Source organism: Zingiber officinale, chromosome 2A, assembly GCF_018446385.1.
Source record: "Zingiber officinale cultivar Zhangliang chromosome 2A, Zo_v1.1, whole genome shotgun sequence".
Classification (NCBI taxonomy): domain Eukaryota; kingdom Viridiplantae; phylum Streptophyta; class Magnoliopsida; order Zingiberales; family Zingiberaceae; genus Zingiber; species Zingiber officinale.
The window spans coordinates 96,177,102-96,194,650 of record NC_055988.1 but is presented as its reverse complement, the minus strand read 5'-3'; the positions used below and the strand labels follow the sequence as shown (position 1 = coordinate 96,194,650).

Genomic DNA, 17,549 nt, shown 5'->3' with positions numbered 1-17,549 from the left:
TCAGATCATGAAAGCTATCATCTCTACCACTGGGTTAGACAACACCCGGGCGGTCCATTCCAGCTCATTCTCTTCACCAAGCGGTCGGCCCGGGCGATCTTCAGCTTAGTCCGGGCGGAGCGGATAACACTAGGCGACAACAGTGTCAGAGAATCGTAATCTCTTGTCAGGAAATAACTGCCATATGTTAGGGAATATTCCAGTGGTCTGCTATCACCTCCGAATGGAACCTTCCTTCCACCAATAGGAGGCCACCGTACATCCTCTCTCACCCGACATGCCCTGACACCCGACATTCTCTGACATCGGTCAGGTTCCAGAGGTACGCATCGTCATATAAAAATGGAGGTCCTCTTCCTTGAGCAGGTACGCGCACATTCACACTCGTCTTCTACAGTTCTTTGTTCCTTTGTATACTGTTCTTCTGGGGGAAAAAGTACCTGACTTGAGCGTCGGAGGGTCTGCACCGGGAACTTTTCCCTGATTTTTGGTCTCTAACGTTCCGTGTGCTTATCTGAGTGTGTACAGAGCCTAAGTATCACCGATTTCGTCACCACTATCCCTGAGTTCCAGGTGGGGGTCCGTCTTTTTGGTGCATATACGCTAGGTGTGCTAAAATCGTCTCTCCGTCAATACTAGTATTATCTTAGTCGATTTTTGTTTGATTTAGATTTCAGACAGCATCAATGATGATCGCTTTAAAAGTATAATTGAATTTCAAAAGTATAGTTGAACTTTATCTATAAATTTAAATTCAAAATTTTTAAATAAAAAAATATGTCACAATTTTATTCAAAATTAGTAAACGGTTTATTGTAAAATTGTTTGATCATTTAAAGGCAAATGTACATTAATGGTCTTCTACATTTATTTATATTTTAAATACAAATTTCGAAAGAAAATAATCATGTACTATTTTTTTAAACTAAAATTATTAGATGATCATTTTTAATCATTTAAATAAAAAATATATTATAAATAAAATTTTAAAATTTAGATTTCATATTTAAAATATATTGTTTTTAATACTTTAGATTTTTTTTAAAAAAAATATTTGTAATTTTTGCCACTAACTTATTGCTTCCTACTTTAGTCCATTTCAAACGCACTCAGACCCATGATCTTGACAGCCAGTTTCCTTTCTTTTCTTTGTTTTTTCCCTTCGTGTTCGAGCTTATTTCCAAAATCATTTTTCTTCAACGTATCCAAAAGCTAGCCGCTCTTTCGCTCAGATCATACCCATAAAAAAAATAAATGCAACGGCAAAATAGAATAGGAAACACACGGGTTAATTCGATCCTACCTGTACAGGCACTGCCCCAACCTCTCATTGTGAGAGGTTAGGACAGTGCCTGTAGAGACAGGGTGAAATTTACCAAACACACGTCAATTGATTGAAGATGAACGATCATACATTTAATTAATATTGATCAGCACAGAACAGCACAACACTGAGTAGTTTAATTAGTTATTCATGGATGATATATAATTAATTAACGGCGCCGGGCCGGGGTTCTTGATCATCCACCAACTCGACATTGCTGATAAATACTACAGCCCCGGCTGGGTGGGTTTCCAGAACGCCCAGCACAGTTGTACGGCTGGCCATTTTGACTATAACAGATCGGCTTATTTGGGTCCAGACCAGCATAACTGACTCCGCGGGAGTCACTTCCGGCGAGGAGTCTTCTGCTGATCTCTGAATCGAACTGAAACTCTTCCGCTTCCTCCCCCTTCCCTTCCACCTCCACTCTGCATCGGCTACCACCGCCCTCTGTCTCGTTGCAGGCCGTCCTCCATCGCCCGGGAGAAGCGACGGCTGGTTTACAGCATGGTTGTGACGCAAAAAGAAAGAGGAGGAGGAGGAAGAAGGAGGAGGTTCTGCTGTTGCTCCCCATTGCAATGATGTGATTCATTATCATCTTCTCAATGGATGTATATATATATAGATATATATAGCTAGATACATTTATTGATGTATGGAAAATAAATAAATAATAAAATTAGGTTAAAATAACAAAAATTACAAATAATATTAAATATAAAACATTAAATAAATATTATAAATTGTATATAAAATCTAATAAAAAATTATTTTTTTAATAATTCGGTTAACCGAATTTTTTAATTTTAAAACTAAAATTGAATCGAATTAATTTATATTTTTAAAAATAAAAATCGAATTTCTAAATTTACTGAAGTGAATGTTCGAAATAAATTAGTTTGGTTGATTTTTTCAGTTTAATTGAATGGTTGCACACCCCTAATTACACCTCCATCTACTTCAATCGGTTGGAAAATTGGTTTTGAACTAACTAAATGTGTGAATGAGAAATTATTGGTGAAATGGTTTAAAATGTATAGTCGGATTAAGATGGAAAAAACTAGTTCATCTACTTGAAAGGGATATGTGTCTCTTTGTTGGCTCAATTTGAACCATTGATTTTAAAAGAATAAATCTAATGAATTAAAGAGGCATTGTGTCTTTTGGAAAGGGATGCAATCTAGATCATTCAATTCAAATTGGATGAATAAGATTTAATTGAATTAAGAGGTTCTTTAACCCCTTCATTTGGTATAAATAAAATCTCTCACATTCTCATTTGATTCACTCAATTCATTCCATTTCAAATCAAAGCAAGCATTGCATTCCATATTTACATTTGGAGATTTCAAAAAACTTCTTCGGTTCGGAGGTCTTGCGATTTACAGTGCTGCTATCGTAAGATAAAGTCGTTGTATCTTGGGAGACGATTGTCGTGTTCTGTGAGTACTGTGTGCAGGGCAAATTCATCTTAAAGAGATAGAGTCTAACTCTAGCCTCGACTTCGCCAAATCGCTGTTATACCATCATTCTTCCCGTGCTCAGATTGCACCACCATTAGATCCAACAATTTTAAGACGAGTTTTTTCGTGCAATCTTGATGAATTCATCATCGACGGCTCCTGTTCCACAACAGATGATGAAAAATTGAAGAAGTTTACAGATATCGATTTCAAGAGGTGACAACAAAAGATATTTTACCTAACCATGTTAAACCTTGCGAAGTTTTTACGTGAAGATGCCCCTTCCATATCTCAAGGCCAGACTGATAAAAAAAAAGGAGCATGATATATGATACTTGGTGGTATAATTACTTCTTATGTTAAAATTATGTCAATGACTTGGACAACACGTTATGCAATGTGTATAGTCCAATGTCAACTACAAAAGAGTTATAAGAATCTCTCAAAAGGAAGTACAAAATAGAAGATGCTGGACTGAAGAAATTCATCGTCGACAAATTCTTAGACTTCAAAATAATTGATTCCAAAACTATGACGACTCAAGTCCAAGAGTTACAGTTGATCCTATATAATCTGTATGCTGAGGGCATGACAATAAATGAATCCTTTCAAGTTGCCATGATAATAGAGAAACTCCCACCTTCATGGAGGGAATTCAAAAATTATCTAAAGCACAAGTGAAAGAAGATGAGACTTGAGGATTTGATTGTAAGATTGCGGATTAAAGAAGACAATTACAAGTAATTAGAATCAACAAAAATGCCTATATTTTCAAAGGCAATTCTAATGGAATCAAACACCGGCAAGAAGAGAAAGTATCCTGACAAAAGGTAGAGCCAAGGGAAGGCCAAAAAGTTCAAAGGAACATACCATAATTGTGACAAACCGAATCACAAGACCAAAGATTACTGACGTCCAAAGAAAGTTACTCAAGTGCACATGACTGAAGATAAGTCAGTGCCAATAGACATGTCAAAATTAAACCCGACTGTTGTTGTATTTAAAGCCAATTTGGTAGACAATCTAGGACAATGCTGGGTCGATATTGGTGTCACACGACACATTTAATTTGATAAGGCCCAATTTTCAACTTATACCCCTATTAATGGGAAAAAACTATTTATGGGAAATTCTGCAACTTCTAACATTGTTGGTCTTAACAAGGTGACATTGAAGACGACATCAGGCAAATAAGTGACACTAATCGATGTGCTTTATGTTCCCGACATCCGAAAAAATTTTAGTGTCAGGGTCGGCTCCTGTCAAAATTGGTTTTAGACTAGTGTTTGAATCCAATAAATATGTATTAACAAAAAATGGTTAATTCATAGGTAGAGGGGGTCTATTCAAAATGAATGTAATGGCTATACACCTTGAATTCAATGACAATAAAATTATAAATTTTACTTATTTGGTCAAGTGTTCTAATTTATAACATATTAGACTTGTGAATTTAAATTTATTGCCAACATTTAATATTGATCCAATACATAAATATAAAATATGTGTTAAAGCTAAACTAATAAAGATGTTAAATTAGAACTTAAGTTCACAATCTAAGTTTTTCAAAATCGTTGTCCTTGATTTTGAAAATTGAATCTAGCTTAAAAGTTGACCTCACTTGTGATGTTGAGACTTTACTTAATTCTGAAATTATGATTTTTCAAACTTAATGTTGAAAATTAAGTTAAGAAAATACAAACTTAGTTTTGAAAATTAAATTATTGAAAATTAAAATTTTGAAAATTAAATTTCAAACTAAGCTTTGAAAATTGGATTTTGAAAACTCATGTTTGAAAAGTATTCCAAAATTGAAACTCATTCTAAAAATTTACACCTTGATCGTGAAACTTTGATCTTCAAAAGCTCATGTTTGTAAAGTGTTCCAAGTTGAAACTTATTTTGAAAATTTAATTTCTTGAAATTTGGAACTTAAAAACTTTTCTGTTTGAAAATTAGACTATACAAACTTAGCTATTTTCTAAAAAGCTAAAAGCTAATACTTTAAACAAGTTTTCAAAAGTTTAAACTCCCCCAAGTCAACTTGACAGTTCACTCTGTCTGAATTCTATTGGTTACTTGCTTATGTCCTTATTTGATGAATGCCAAAGGAGGAGGGATATGTGGTTAAGTTAGAGCAACTAAATGCAAATTTGAAAAACTAACTTAAAACCTTAAAATCTCAAAAACCATACTTGATTTTTGCATATATTTTCACTAACTTAACTAGGTTGTCATTCCATCAAAAAGGGGAAGATTGTTGGTGCGATTAGCACTAACAGTCTAACTCAGGTTTTGATGAATAATAAATTAGGTTAAGTTAAGTTTGTCGTTATCTAACACTCTGATCGAGTGTACAGGCTAAGTCCAGACAGGTCGACGGGCTGACCGGATGTCTGACACGAAGTACAAGCGTGTCAACGGGCTGACTGGACGCTTGGCGAGAAGTCCAAGTGGGTCGACGAGCTAATCGGACGCTTGGCACGAAATCCAAATGGGTCGAAGGGCTGACCGGGCATTTGGCACGAAGTCCAGCTAGGTCGACGGGCTGACCAGATAGCTGGCGAGAAGTCCAGACGGGTCGAAGAGCTGACCGGACGTCTGGCAGGTGAGTAAAGGTAAGTCACTGGAAGGGAGTGACTGTGAGGACGCATTCCCGGGAAGGGAACATTAGGCGTCGATTCGGCTTAGAACTATTATGGATATCTAAGTCGAGATCGTGACTAGATTCCGGTCTCGGAAAGACGGAATCTAAGTCATACTCTTGATAGTGAATTTATAAAACTGTGCTAACACTTTGTTTTGCAGAAAACATATTATATATTTGCCTCGGACTAACCTTGTCTTGCAGGAGAAGGAATCTCTAGAGAAAGATGGTCCGGGCGCCCGGGAGGCAATTTTATCCTGATCGCGTCGTCGCCACGTGGAGCTCGCTGGTTGGACTTGCCACGTCTCACCAGGGCGCTCGGAAGGGTTCCGGGGCGCCTTGAGCATCATATAAAAGAAGGGCCAAGGCTGGAGCTTAAAACACAACTCAGAACGAACAATCTGCTCACTTGTGCTCTTGCGACGCTGCTGAGATACTCCGACCACGCGCTGCTTCTTGGTGTTCTTCTTTTATTGTCGGTATTATTTACTTAGCATTCTTGTACTCAATCTATATTCAGACTTTCGAACTACTAGTGAATTGCCCACCGAAAGCACCCTCGTGTGCGGGCCTTAGAGTAGGAGTCGCCAAAGGCTCCGAACCAAGTAAATCGTTGTGTCTTCTTTGGCTTGTCTTTAGTCTTTCCGCTGCGTTTACTCTTTTCAAACGTTTTTTGATATTCACCCTTCTCTATCGATTCATCACGATCCAACAAACACTCCCCCTGAGGACAACACTCCCCCTGAAATCAACATTGGGGTTTGGTTATGTTAATTTCAAGATTTTAGCATATTTTTCTACCTAAGTGTTATAGAGGATTTAGGGTTAGTAACATTTTCCTACATAGTTATCTCTATATACTTGGTATAATTGTTCATTTAAGTTTGACTAAACATTAATCAATTATACCAAAAATAATTGACTTTAGATTCAGATGTAATAAGTTAAACTTTAGTTTAAGGTTAAATAAGATAAGTTGTTAATAACAAGGTGTTAAATCACGTTTAAGTAACATAGACTTGGAATTAATTTTAATTTTAATTTAACTTTAAGTTTGGGTTTAGTTTAAGTTTAACTTAATTAAATTTAATTTTAAAGTTTAATTTTAATTTTAAATTTAAGTTTTATTTTAAGTTTAAATTTTAATTTTTTTTAACATAATTTAAGTTTTAAGTTTAACATAATTTAATTAGTTTAATTTAGTTTAGTACATTTTAAATTTAATTTAATTAGTATTAATTTAATTTAATTTTTAGTTAAGTTGATATTAAATTTGATTTTTAATTTTAGTTTTGATTAAGTTAGTTTTAAAATAATTTTTGAAATCATTTTTAAGAAAATTTTTAAGATAATTTTTAAGTTAATTTTTTTTAATTATTTTTTTAAAAAATAATTTCAAATAATTTTAAAAAAATTTTAAAAAAATTTTATTTTAAATTAATTTTCAAAAGTTAAATTAATTTTTAAAATAAATTTTAAGTTAAAATAATTTTTAAAATAACTATTAAAATAATTTTTAAAATGATTTTAAATAAGATTTAAAAGAATTTTTAAAAGAATGTTTAAAATAATTTTTAAAATATATTTTTTTTAAAATGATTTTTAAATAATTTTTTAAAAGATTTATAAAGTTTTTAAAAGAATTGAAATAATTTTTTAAAATATTTTTAAAAGAGTTTTTAAAATAATTTTTAAAGAGTTTTTAAAATGAATTTTTAAAGAATTTTTTAAAAATAATTTTTAAAGAGTTATTAAAATAATTTTTAAAGAATTTTTAAAATAAATATTTAAAGAGTTTTTAAAATAATTTTTAAAGAATTTTTAATTAATTTTTAAAGATTTATAAAAATAATTTTTAAAGAGTTTTTTAAAAAAAATTTAAAGAATTTTTAAAATGAATTTTTAAAGAGTTTTTAAAATAATTTTTAAAGAGTTTTTAAAATAATTATTAAAGAATTTTTAAAATGAATTTTTAAAGAGTTTTAAAAATAAATTTTAAAGAGTTTTTAAAATAATTTTTAAAGAGTTTTTAAAATGAATTTTTAAAGAGTTTTTAAAATGAATTTTTAAAGAGTTTTTAAAATAAATTTTAAAGAGTTTTTAAAATAATTTTTAAAGAATTTTTAAAATAATTTTTAATGAATTTTTAAAATGAATTTTTAAAGAGTTTTAAAATAAATTTTAAAATAAATTTTTAAAGAATTTTTAAAATAATTTTTAAAGAGTTTTTTAAAATAACTTTTTAAAGAGTTTTTAAAATAATTTTTAAAGAGTTTTAAAAATAATTTTTAAAGAATGTTTAAAGAATTTTTAAAATATTTTTTAAAGAGTTTTTAAAATAATTTTTAAAGATTTTTTAAAATAATTTTTAAATAATTTTTAAAAGAATTTTTAATGAATTTTAAAATAATTTTTAAAATATTTTTAGAAGAGTTTTCAAAATAATTTTAAATAATTTTTTAAAATTTTTTTTAAAAATAATTTCTAAAATAATTTTTAATTTAATTTTATATAATTTATTTAATTTTAATTTAATTTTGTTTAATTGAATTAAGTTTAATTTAATCGAATTAATTTTAATTTAATTTAATTTAATTAATTTTAATTGAGTCCTTAGTTATCTCACCCGATATACGTTTTCAATCAGGGAATCCTATAATTTTGTGAGATGAAGGTTAAGTTCAATTTTTAGGGTTTGGTTTAACTCTGTGTTAGATTCAGATTTAGCTTTGACCTCAACAATTAGGCATTTTTCGGATAAACTTCTAGGCTATGATGAGTCACTTGGACATCATTAGAGTAACTATGCCTTCGAGGTTTTTCAAATAGTCCTATCCACTGAACTTAATACAAAACCTTGGTCTAACTAGTTAGAATTCATCAAGGGTAGCTTCGGTTAGTTCCACTAAGCCAAATGCACCAGGTTGAAGCTATATCTTCCTAGACATGCATAGACAAAACTTCCCTAACGTACTATCATCCAAAACTTTACCAGTACCGTTGGTCAGGTTAAACTATTATCCCTTTTTATTTTAATCCTAATTACCCTGTCGGGTAGGTTAGTTTTGGATACCTTGTCGAGTATGTTAGTTTTAGAGGTGCCAGCTATTCTGGAGCCTCCCTTGAATTGTTGATCCGATTTAGGTTTTAGTTTTAGTTAAGATTTTATTTGTAACTTTAAATTTAGGTTTTTAATTTTTAATTAATTTAAGTTTTAAGTTTTAATTTTGAATTAATTAAATGAGTCAAATTGTCATTCTTTAAAGGATTATATTTGATGTTTAAATTTTCATTCAATTTTAATTTTATTAAGTTAATTGAATTATCTTTATTTAATAGCTTATTTTTAAAGTTTAAATTTTTATTAATTTTTAAATTTGAATTAATTAAATTGTTTGAAATTATATTTCTTTAAAGATTTATCTTTTAACCATTTATTAATTGTTAATTTTAAATTTTTTAGATTATCTTTGTTTAATATGTTATCTTTAATATTTAGTTTTGATTTTGTCAAAATGTTTGATTTTATCCTTATATTTTCTTTGCCTTTTAAGTTGATATGATTAGTTTTATCTTTAAGATTTAATTTTTTGTTAACTAAATTATCTTGAGTTTGGATAGGATTTTCTGGATTGATATTGTTTAAATTATTAAATAATTTATTAATTTTATCTAGACCTTGTCATCATTATCATTTGAATTTTCATATTTATTTAGGTTTAAATTTGAATTTTCAGGTTTATTAATTATTTTCAGATTTTCTGTATTTTCTAAATTAATTAGATTTATTTTATCAAAAAATATCCTAGGGGTATTGTCAACTATACTATTTTCACATAAATTTTCAGAAATATCCAAATTAACATGTATATTATTTAAACTACTATTAGTAGGGGTATTTTTATAAATATTACTAACCTTGAGCGCAACCTCTAATTCAGTAGGTTTTTTCTGTTGTATCTGACTCGAGTCCGGATTCAATTTTGACTTGATCGTCTAACTCCAATGACTCCTCGTGAAGCTTGGTCAGACATGTCCAAAACTCGTGGGCATCCTTGACTTTTCCTATCCTGCAAATAACTTTGTTAGGTAATAAATCTGAAACTAATTTTATTACCTTTTGGTTTGCTTCCGAGTTTTATGTTGATCTTCTCAGTGCCAAGCCACTATCAAAGTCGTTCATGGAGATGAAGCTTTCCATTTGCATCCTCCACAAATTAAATTCATACCTCTTGTACATCTCATATGGAGGTGGTTCGTCGACGCTCCATCCTTCTAGAAGAGACATTAGTCTTACACATAAGGAAACAAAAGAAAGATCCCAAGACTTGGTCTTGGATTAGCAGTGTTGGAGGAAAAGAAATATGCGTGAAAAAATAATAAATTTTTAATAATAAAATATTAAAAAATATATTATTATAATTTTTTGAAAATGCGATATTTCGCTAATACCGACCAATGGTGAAAAGATGAAAATGAAGTTTTCAAAAATGGTTTTGGAGGGAAAAAACGAAAGGCATAAGGATATTTTTTATACCCAAACGATATCTATTTTACTTTTGAAAAGGACCCCCCTTACTTGATTGGTGGTTGCACCAAATCAGAGCGGTACCTGCTGTGATACCACTTATTGGATCGTAGAGTTTCACTAGAGGGGGGTGAATAGTAATTTTAAAAAAATTTGTAGAGTAAGCACAGCGGAAAAATAAACAAGCCAAAGAGAACACAAGGATTTACTTGGTTCGGAGCCTTTGACGACTTCTACTCCAAGGCCCGCACACAAGGGTGCTTTCGATGAGCAATCACTAATAATTCGAAAACTTATTACAAACTAAGTACAGGAATTATGTAGTAAAAGAAAAATAAAAAATTATGAAAATAAGACAGGAACGAAAAAAACTTTGTCAGAGATCTTTTCGCAGCGTCGCAGGAGCACAAAAGAATAAACTCTGAGTTGTTTTTCTGACTCCAGCCTTGACCCTCCTTATATAGGAGGTTCGGGGCACCCGAAACCTTCAGGGCGTCCTAGATGTGACGTAGCCGAGCCAATTAGTGAGCTCCACTTGGCGAGGTGACGTTGGGATAAAATTTCACCTCCGAGCTCCCGGATCCCTCCCGGGCGCCAGGACCTCCGGGCGCCCGGATCCCTTTCGAGCGCCCAGACAACTCTTCTCCAGAAAATATTTCTCCTGCAAGAAAGAGTTAGTCCGAGGCAAAATGCAAATAATATTATCCTGCAAAACAAAGTATTAGTACAGTTTAAAGTTAACAAGCAGAGTATTAGCTAGATTCCGTCTCCTCGAGACCGAAATCTAGTCACGATCTCGACTTAGATATCCGAAATGGGTCTAAGTCGGATCGACGCCTAATGTTCCCTTCCTGGGAACGCGTCCTCACAGTCACTCCCCTCCAGTGACTTACCTCCACTTACCTGCCAGACTTCTGGTCAGTGCTTCGACCCGTCTGGGCTTCGTGTCAGCTACCTGGTCAGCCCGTCGACTTAGTTGAACTTCCCTGCAACACTGAGTTAGCACAAAAACAGTGTTAACAGAATTCAAGTATACCCTAGGGTTGCCTAGCTTCACTCACTAGGACTTCCATTGCCTAGCTTCACTCACTAGGGCCCATTTTTACTCACCGGGACTTCCACCACCTAGCTTCACTCACTAGGGCCCAACTTCACTCACCAGGACTTCCACTTTGCCTAACCTTTGGTTAGGACTTACCTTTACTAGTCATCTAGTCTTGACTAGACTTCTCTCTCCCAAACATCAGGTCCTGTTTGGGTCAACCCTTGGTCATATTGTCAAACATCGAAACCTTAGAGGTCGATTGCACCAACAGTAACCCAACCTTGTTGATTGGAGATCCCAAGATCTTGGTTCAATGGGACAATGAAATTATAAAAGTTCGTGTGAGCACTTGGACTAGTTCCCCTCTCATTCATACGATGGAAAAGTGCTACCTACGATAAGTAGTGAGGTTAAGTTATAATCTTTTAATGACTCTTACTCTAAAAAAAAGTAGAGTATGATGGAATACTCTTTATAGGAGGTCACCTATATAAGTATAATGAAGGGTCATTTCAATGAAATACTTATGAATCTAAGATGTTATCCATGGCCAAAATGAACAAAACATGAAAAACTATATAAAAAAAAAGTAAGAATGTTATTGTGTAGGTACCATTGTCTTGGTTTACACGAATGACTGAGTAGTTCAAGACATCGTGTTTATAAGCAGCCTGGTAAATCCGATAGTACACTACTACGAAAAGTTCAAAGCTATGACTACCTCTCCTGATGCAATAATCTTTTGATTGAACTCTCCTTAGGTGTTAACATACATGCATGTATTAATTTTCATTCATGTGAGGGGTTATTGGAAAATTAATTTTGAACCAATTAAGTTTGTGAATGAGAAATCACATGGTTGGTGAAATGACTTAATCTGGATCGTCAGATTAAAATGGACAAATCTGGTTCATCCAGTTGAAAGGGATATGTGTCTCTTCGTTGACTCAATCTAAATCATTGATTTCAAAAAGAATGAATCCAATGAAGAGGTATTATGTCTCTTAGAAAGAGATGCAATCTAGATCATCCAATTCAAGTTGGATGGATGAGATTTAATTCAACTAAGAGGTTTTTATACTCTTTCATTTGATATAAATAAAATCTCTCACATTCTCATTTGATTTACTCAATTCATTCCATTTCAAACTAAAGTAAGTATTGCATTGCATTTCATACTTATACTTATATTTGGAGAGTTTGAGAAATTTCGGTTTGGAGGTCTTGTAATTTACAGTACTATTATATCTTGGGAAATGATTATCGTATTCCATGAGCACTGTATATATAACAAATTTATCTTAAAAAAATAGAATTCAACTCTAACATCGATTTCATCATAACGATGTTATACCATTATTCTATCCGTGGTCAAATTGTACCACCATCCGATCCAGCACACTCGACTTCTGCAATCAAGGTCTATCGAAGCATGAATTAGAGAACTAGTATGTTTGTTTTGATTCTGCTCGTTACAGGGACTCAGATGATATAGCTTGAATTAAGTTTAATAAAAAAAATCAAATTGAATCGATTATTGCACGTTTCCGTAAAATAGTTATTATCAAGCAAGCAACGCCATGGCCGCCTGCTGTAATATTGCACATCAACTGTCGGTTTAATTAAATGGTCACGAGCAGGAATTGGTAGAGTGTGACGATCAAAGATATTAAATGAACCATATGCACTTTAATTCAAAGTATAATTGAACACCGATGTATCAATAAATTTAAAATCTTTAAATAAAAAATATTATATAATAACAATTCAAAAAACAAAAACATTGTTTAATTGTATTTACGACCTACCAAATCAGATGAAATGTCATTTTCGTTTTTAAGAAATATTGTTGATGGGTGGACCAAGAAAATGACATGACAATTAGAATTAAGGTAACAGGGCGATCAAGGTTAAGAACAACTCCTCATCTGGTTTTGATTAGTTGTCCAATGTTAAGGTTTTTATATTCAATCCAATTGAGTTACAAGCTGGCCGGAGACATGCGAACCTAAGGAGTTCAGTGCCTTAAGGAAGACTAGATCTCAAGGCGATCAAGATTAAGGAAGGTCGACCTTACATGTCGGCTAGAATGACCGACTCACACTAGAATAGACCAACTATAGGTATTGTCAAGAGGAAAGCTAAACTCCTTATTTTGTATGAGTCTCCTTGTACACACCTGGGCGATCTTGATTGTCGGTCGCCCTAATTGGTTTCCAGGTGACAATATGTACGTGTATCCATCCAGTTATAAAGTCGGACAAGTTCATACACCCCGGTCGTATAGAAAGCCGATTGGGCATAACGCAATCCAGCTTAACATATTTATCGAACTACTCAGAAGGTAGCTTTATTTCTCTAGGCAGCCCATTATACGCCCAGTCGGATAAAAGGATGACCAAACCTACAATACTTGGTCCCATATTATCACCCGGACATATTCCCAGCAAAGCATAAGTTGTCAAAGGGATTTTCAGGAAGCATAAGGCATCATATTCTTTCTCGAACGAATTTCCAATGAGACCAAGGCACCATATCCATCTCCGAACAAAGGTCTCAATGCTATACAAAATATAATCAACTAGCTCAATAGAAACGACTGGCTTAAAGACCAGCCAGGATATACTCAGCAGACAATATCCTAACAAGATGACTGGCTTAAAGATCGACCGAAATATACTCAGTAAATAACATCCTAACAAGGCGGTCAGCTTAAGGATCGATCAAGATATATTCAGCAGGCAACATCCTAACAACCTATCAGAATAACAACTATGTGCTGGAGAATATTCTTCTGGAACATTCTCCAGGGACTGTCTTGTTCCCCGTCAGCTGACCACTTATAACAGCATATTCCTTCATTAACTTCAGTGATAAAAGAAATTATAAATAACAAAAGAAGTATACATATGAGTAGATGGAAAATTCATTGGACAATTATGGCGTATTGCCTAGGTTGTACACTCTCCTTTACCTAACAACTTCTGACACACTTTGTCACCTCATGATTGTGGATGTTATGTGAGATGGTATATAAAAGGGGAGTCCTCTCCGTGGTGAAGGTATGCTCTCTGAACATCTGCAACTCATCCTCATGCACACATCTGCCACTGTTTTTCATCCATCCACTTGAGCTTATACTAACTTGAGCGTCGGAGGGCCTTTGTTAAGGACTCCCCTAGTTTCTAGGCACTGATATTTTGTTGGATCGTTTATGTGTGCGAAGGATTAGAGGGAAGATTCTTCTTAGAGGAAAAGGTCTTCTGTAAGTCAACCACTGATCCATCATACCCAGCGTATTATCTCTGTAGTTTTCAGACAGGATCCAATTTGGTACTATCTGTGGGAAGTTTCACCTGAATATGAGAACTAGAGATGGAGGAAGCTGGAAGACTCACTACTGTTACTTTGACGCAAGAAGTCCTAGAACTACTCATCACCGCTTGAGCACAAAGATTACTATAACAGCAACAACAACAATATGGAGCCACCAGTAGCACTCTGTCACCACCCAATCTCGTTGCATCAACAACGACTCCTCATAGGGAAAGAGTGTTGGATCGAGTCACACGTGAAAGGGGGGTGAATCACGTGGTTTTTGAAAACTAGTTCTTTTTCATTTTAAAAACAAAGTATACACAACGGAGAATAAGTAAAACAAATGAAAATAGAAAATACCAGAAAAACATAGGCAGTTTACTTGGTTTAGAGTCTACGATGACTCCTACTCCAAGTACAGGTCCCGCGGACCTATAAATGGGTAATCCATTAAATGTCTCTTCTAGAACCGCTGGAAGAGGTGATCAAGTACAAAGACAGGGACAGTGTAATATCCTACACTTCCCTGTTTAAAACAGTAATAATTATAAATGCAACACTTAATAAAACGTTACCAACAAGTTGGAGTACTTGGTGTGTTGCAGTTGGTCTACCAGAGATGATCGGATATCTTGGAAGCATAGCTCAAAGGCAGGCAAACTTTCTAGAGCAGTAGTAGGAAGCCAGAGTAGATGGAAGCTAAGTCGGATGCGCAGTAGCTCGTATAGAAGTTATGTGTTGAAGCTTGGTTGAGACTTCCTTATAAAGGACATGGAAGACACCTTCTATAGCCATTGAAGGTGCCTTCAATGTGGCAAATTTGATCCCTAATTCGTTGAGCCTTATCTGCGATGAGGTCCAAAATTTATCCCTTGCAAGGCGCCTTCCATGAACTGTCGAAGGTGCCTTCCAATGATTGAAGGCACCTTCCATCTCTTGGAAGGCGCCTCGGGTGAACAGTACCCGAGGCCTTTTGTACTTTTCTTACCCTGCAAAATGTATTATTCCAATAAACCTACAAGACAAATGTTAGCACAGTCATTGTAAAGAGTAGTAATTATATCCTGTCTCCCCGAGACCAGGATCTAATCAAGGTCTTGATTTAGGTTTCCGAAATAGACCTAAATCAGACCGACGCCTACTGTCCCTTCGAACGGGGATGCACCCTCACTTAGACACTCTCCTCCAGTGACTTACCTCTACTTATCAGGTGTAGAGTTACCTCCGGAATCACACATCTGGACTTTGAGAATCGTACATCCCGATCTACCGAAATCACACATCCGGTCTTCTTCAATCAGGAATCGCACATCCTGATCTACCAGAATCGCACATCCGGTCTTCTCTAATCAGGAATCGAACATCCCGACTAGACTTTCTTCCAGTCAGGAATCGAACATCCTGACTGCCAATCAGAATCAAACATCCCAAAACCTGCGCACTCGATAAGTGCGTTAAATCAAGATAACACCTAACTTAACTCACTTATCATTCATCAAAATCTGAGTTAGACCGTTAGTGTAAATTACACCAATAATCTCTCCTTTTTTGATGTAATGACAACTTGGGTTAAAGTTAGGAAAAAATTATGCAAAACTAAAAAGATAAAACATATAAGATAGTTAGGTTTTAATTGTTTTTCTAACTTAACTTTTTACCCTCCCCTTTGACATTCATTAAAATAATATTCAAATAAGTGAATCATTGTGTGAAATATGTAACAAAGTAAGCATGGAAAGTAATAAAACTTTGACAAAATAATTATAAAATTTTGAGGTTTATTGGAGGGAGGATTAAGCGTAATTAATTTCATTTGCCAAATAACTTTATAAAGCTAACTTCCACAAAAACGATTTTTAAAATAGCTTTCAAGATATTTTCAAGGCTAAATTTTATAAAGCCAGATTTTGAAAAACAAAAATTTCAAGAGTGTATAAATTATTTTTCAAAAATTTATAGCATAATTTCTCAAAAGTTTCGGTAAGGAAAGCACTTTTGAAATATTTTCGAAATGCTTACACTACAAGAATTTCTGGATTTAACCACACCTAATAGATAACAGTTTTTCAAGAAATTGTTGTCTTTTTTCCATTTAACAACAGTTTTATTGAAAACTGTTGTTGTTCACCATAATATTTTTTAAATAACAACAGTTTTTCAAAACACTGTTGTCTAATGTGTGTCAAAGACAACGGTTTTAAAAAACTATTGTCTTTTAGTGTTGCTTATGTGATAATATACAACAGTTTTCTTAAACTGTTGTCTATTGAATGTTGTTGAATCCTAAAAACACAACAATTTTTTTAACTTCATGAAAAAAAACCTAAAAACCCACTTCTCTGTGACTCTTCAACGAACAAAAACCTATCTCCGACTCCTCCTTCGCGACTCTTCCTTCGCGACTCCTCCGTGAAAGACGCTCCTCCACTACTAGAAAAATGATTTATTATAACACTTTCTTCATGACACCTATTAAAAAGTGTCAATATACATAAATTATAATGACACTTATAAAAACTAATTAAATTTTTAGAAAAATATCATATTAGATGGTGTATGATGACACATTTTGTAAGTGTCATGATAATTATAATCATATTAGACCTATTCCAAATCTCTTTCCACCCACGCGATCCTCCTGATCCTTTCGTTTCCTCCTTGCAGCGCCGCCCGTTTTCTTCCCTCTCCCACCCCCTTCTTTCCTTCAGCACAGACAGGTTTCTTCCCTCTTCGCAACAACCAAGATGAGCTCAAAGGTAACCTATTTCTTATTTCTTCCCTCTCCGCAGCACCGCGCGCTGCCTCGCCAAGCGACGAGTGATAAGTAGCATTTTTATGTGATATTTTAGCTCTTATATTTAGCATTTTTATCCTCTCATTCACTTAAATCTTGCTTAATATCATAATTCATGAGTTAGGATATATTTGTGAGCTTATTATAATTATTCCCTAATTTTGACATTATTTCATGATTTTTGTTGGGAATTAAAGAGGAGTCATGGACACGAGTCGAGTCAAACCGATTGATTGAAAGCTATAGATCCAAACCCGGTTCAATTTGAGAATATTTGACTCAAGTCAAATGGAGAGTTGGACTTATCTAGCTCAATCAAGAAGGGGATCATCTTCTAATGGTTTTAACTCAAATCCATACCTAAACTCAACCCACTTCTTAAAGTCCAATTTCAAAAGCTCAATTTCATACTATTAATGAATCGGATCGG

At 33.7% G+C, this 17,549-nt stretch overlaps 1 protein-coding gene across 1 annotated transcript; it reads right to left on the bottom strand.

The window, feature by feature from the left end:
• Nucleotides 1–1,520: 1,520 nt before the first annotated feature.
• Nucleotides 1,521–1,898, bottom strand: LOC122043823 (protein RALF-like 22). Its single transcript, XM_042604397.1, has one exon. The coding sequence runs from the start codon at nt 1,896–1,898 to the stop codon at nt 1,521–1,523; it is 378 nt and encodes a 125-aa protein (XP_042460331.1).
• Between the last annotated feature and the right edge of the window lie 15,651 nt (nt 1,899–17,549).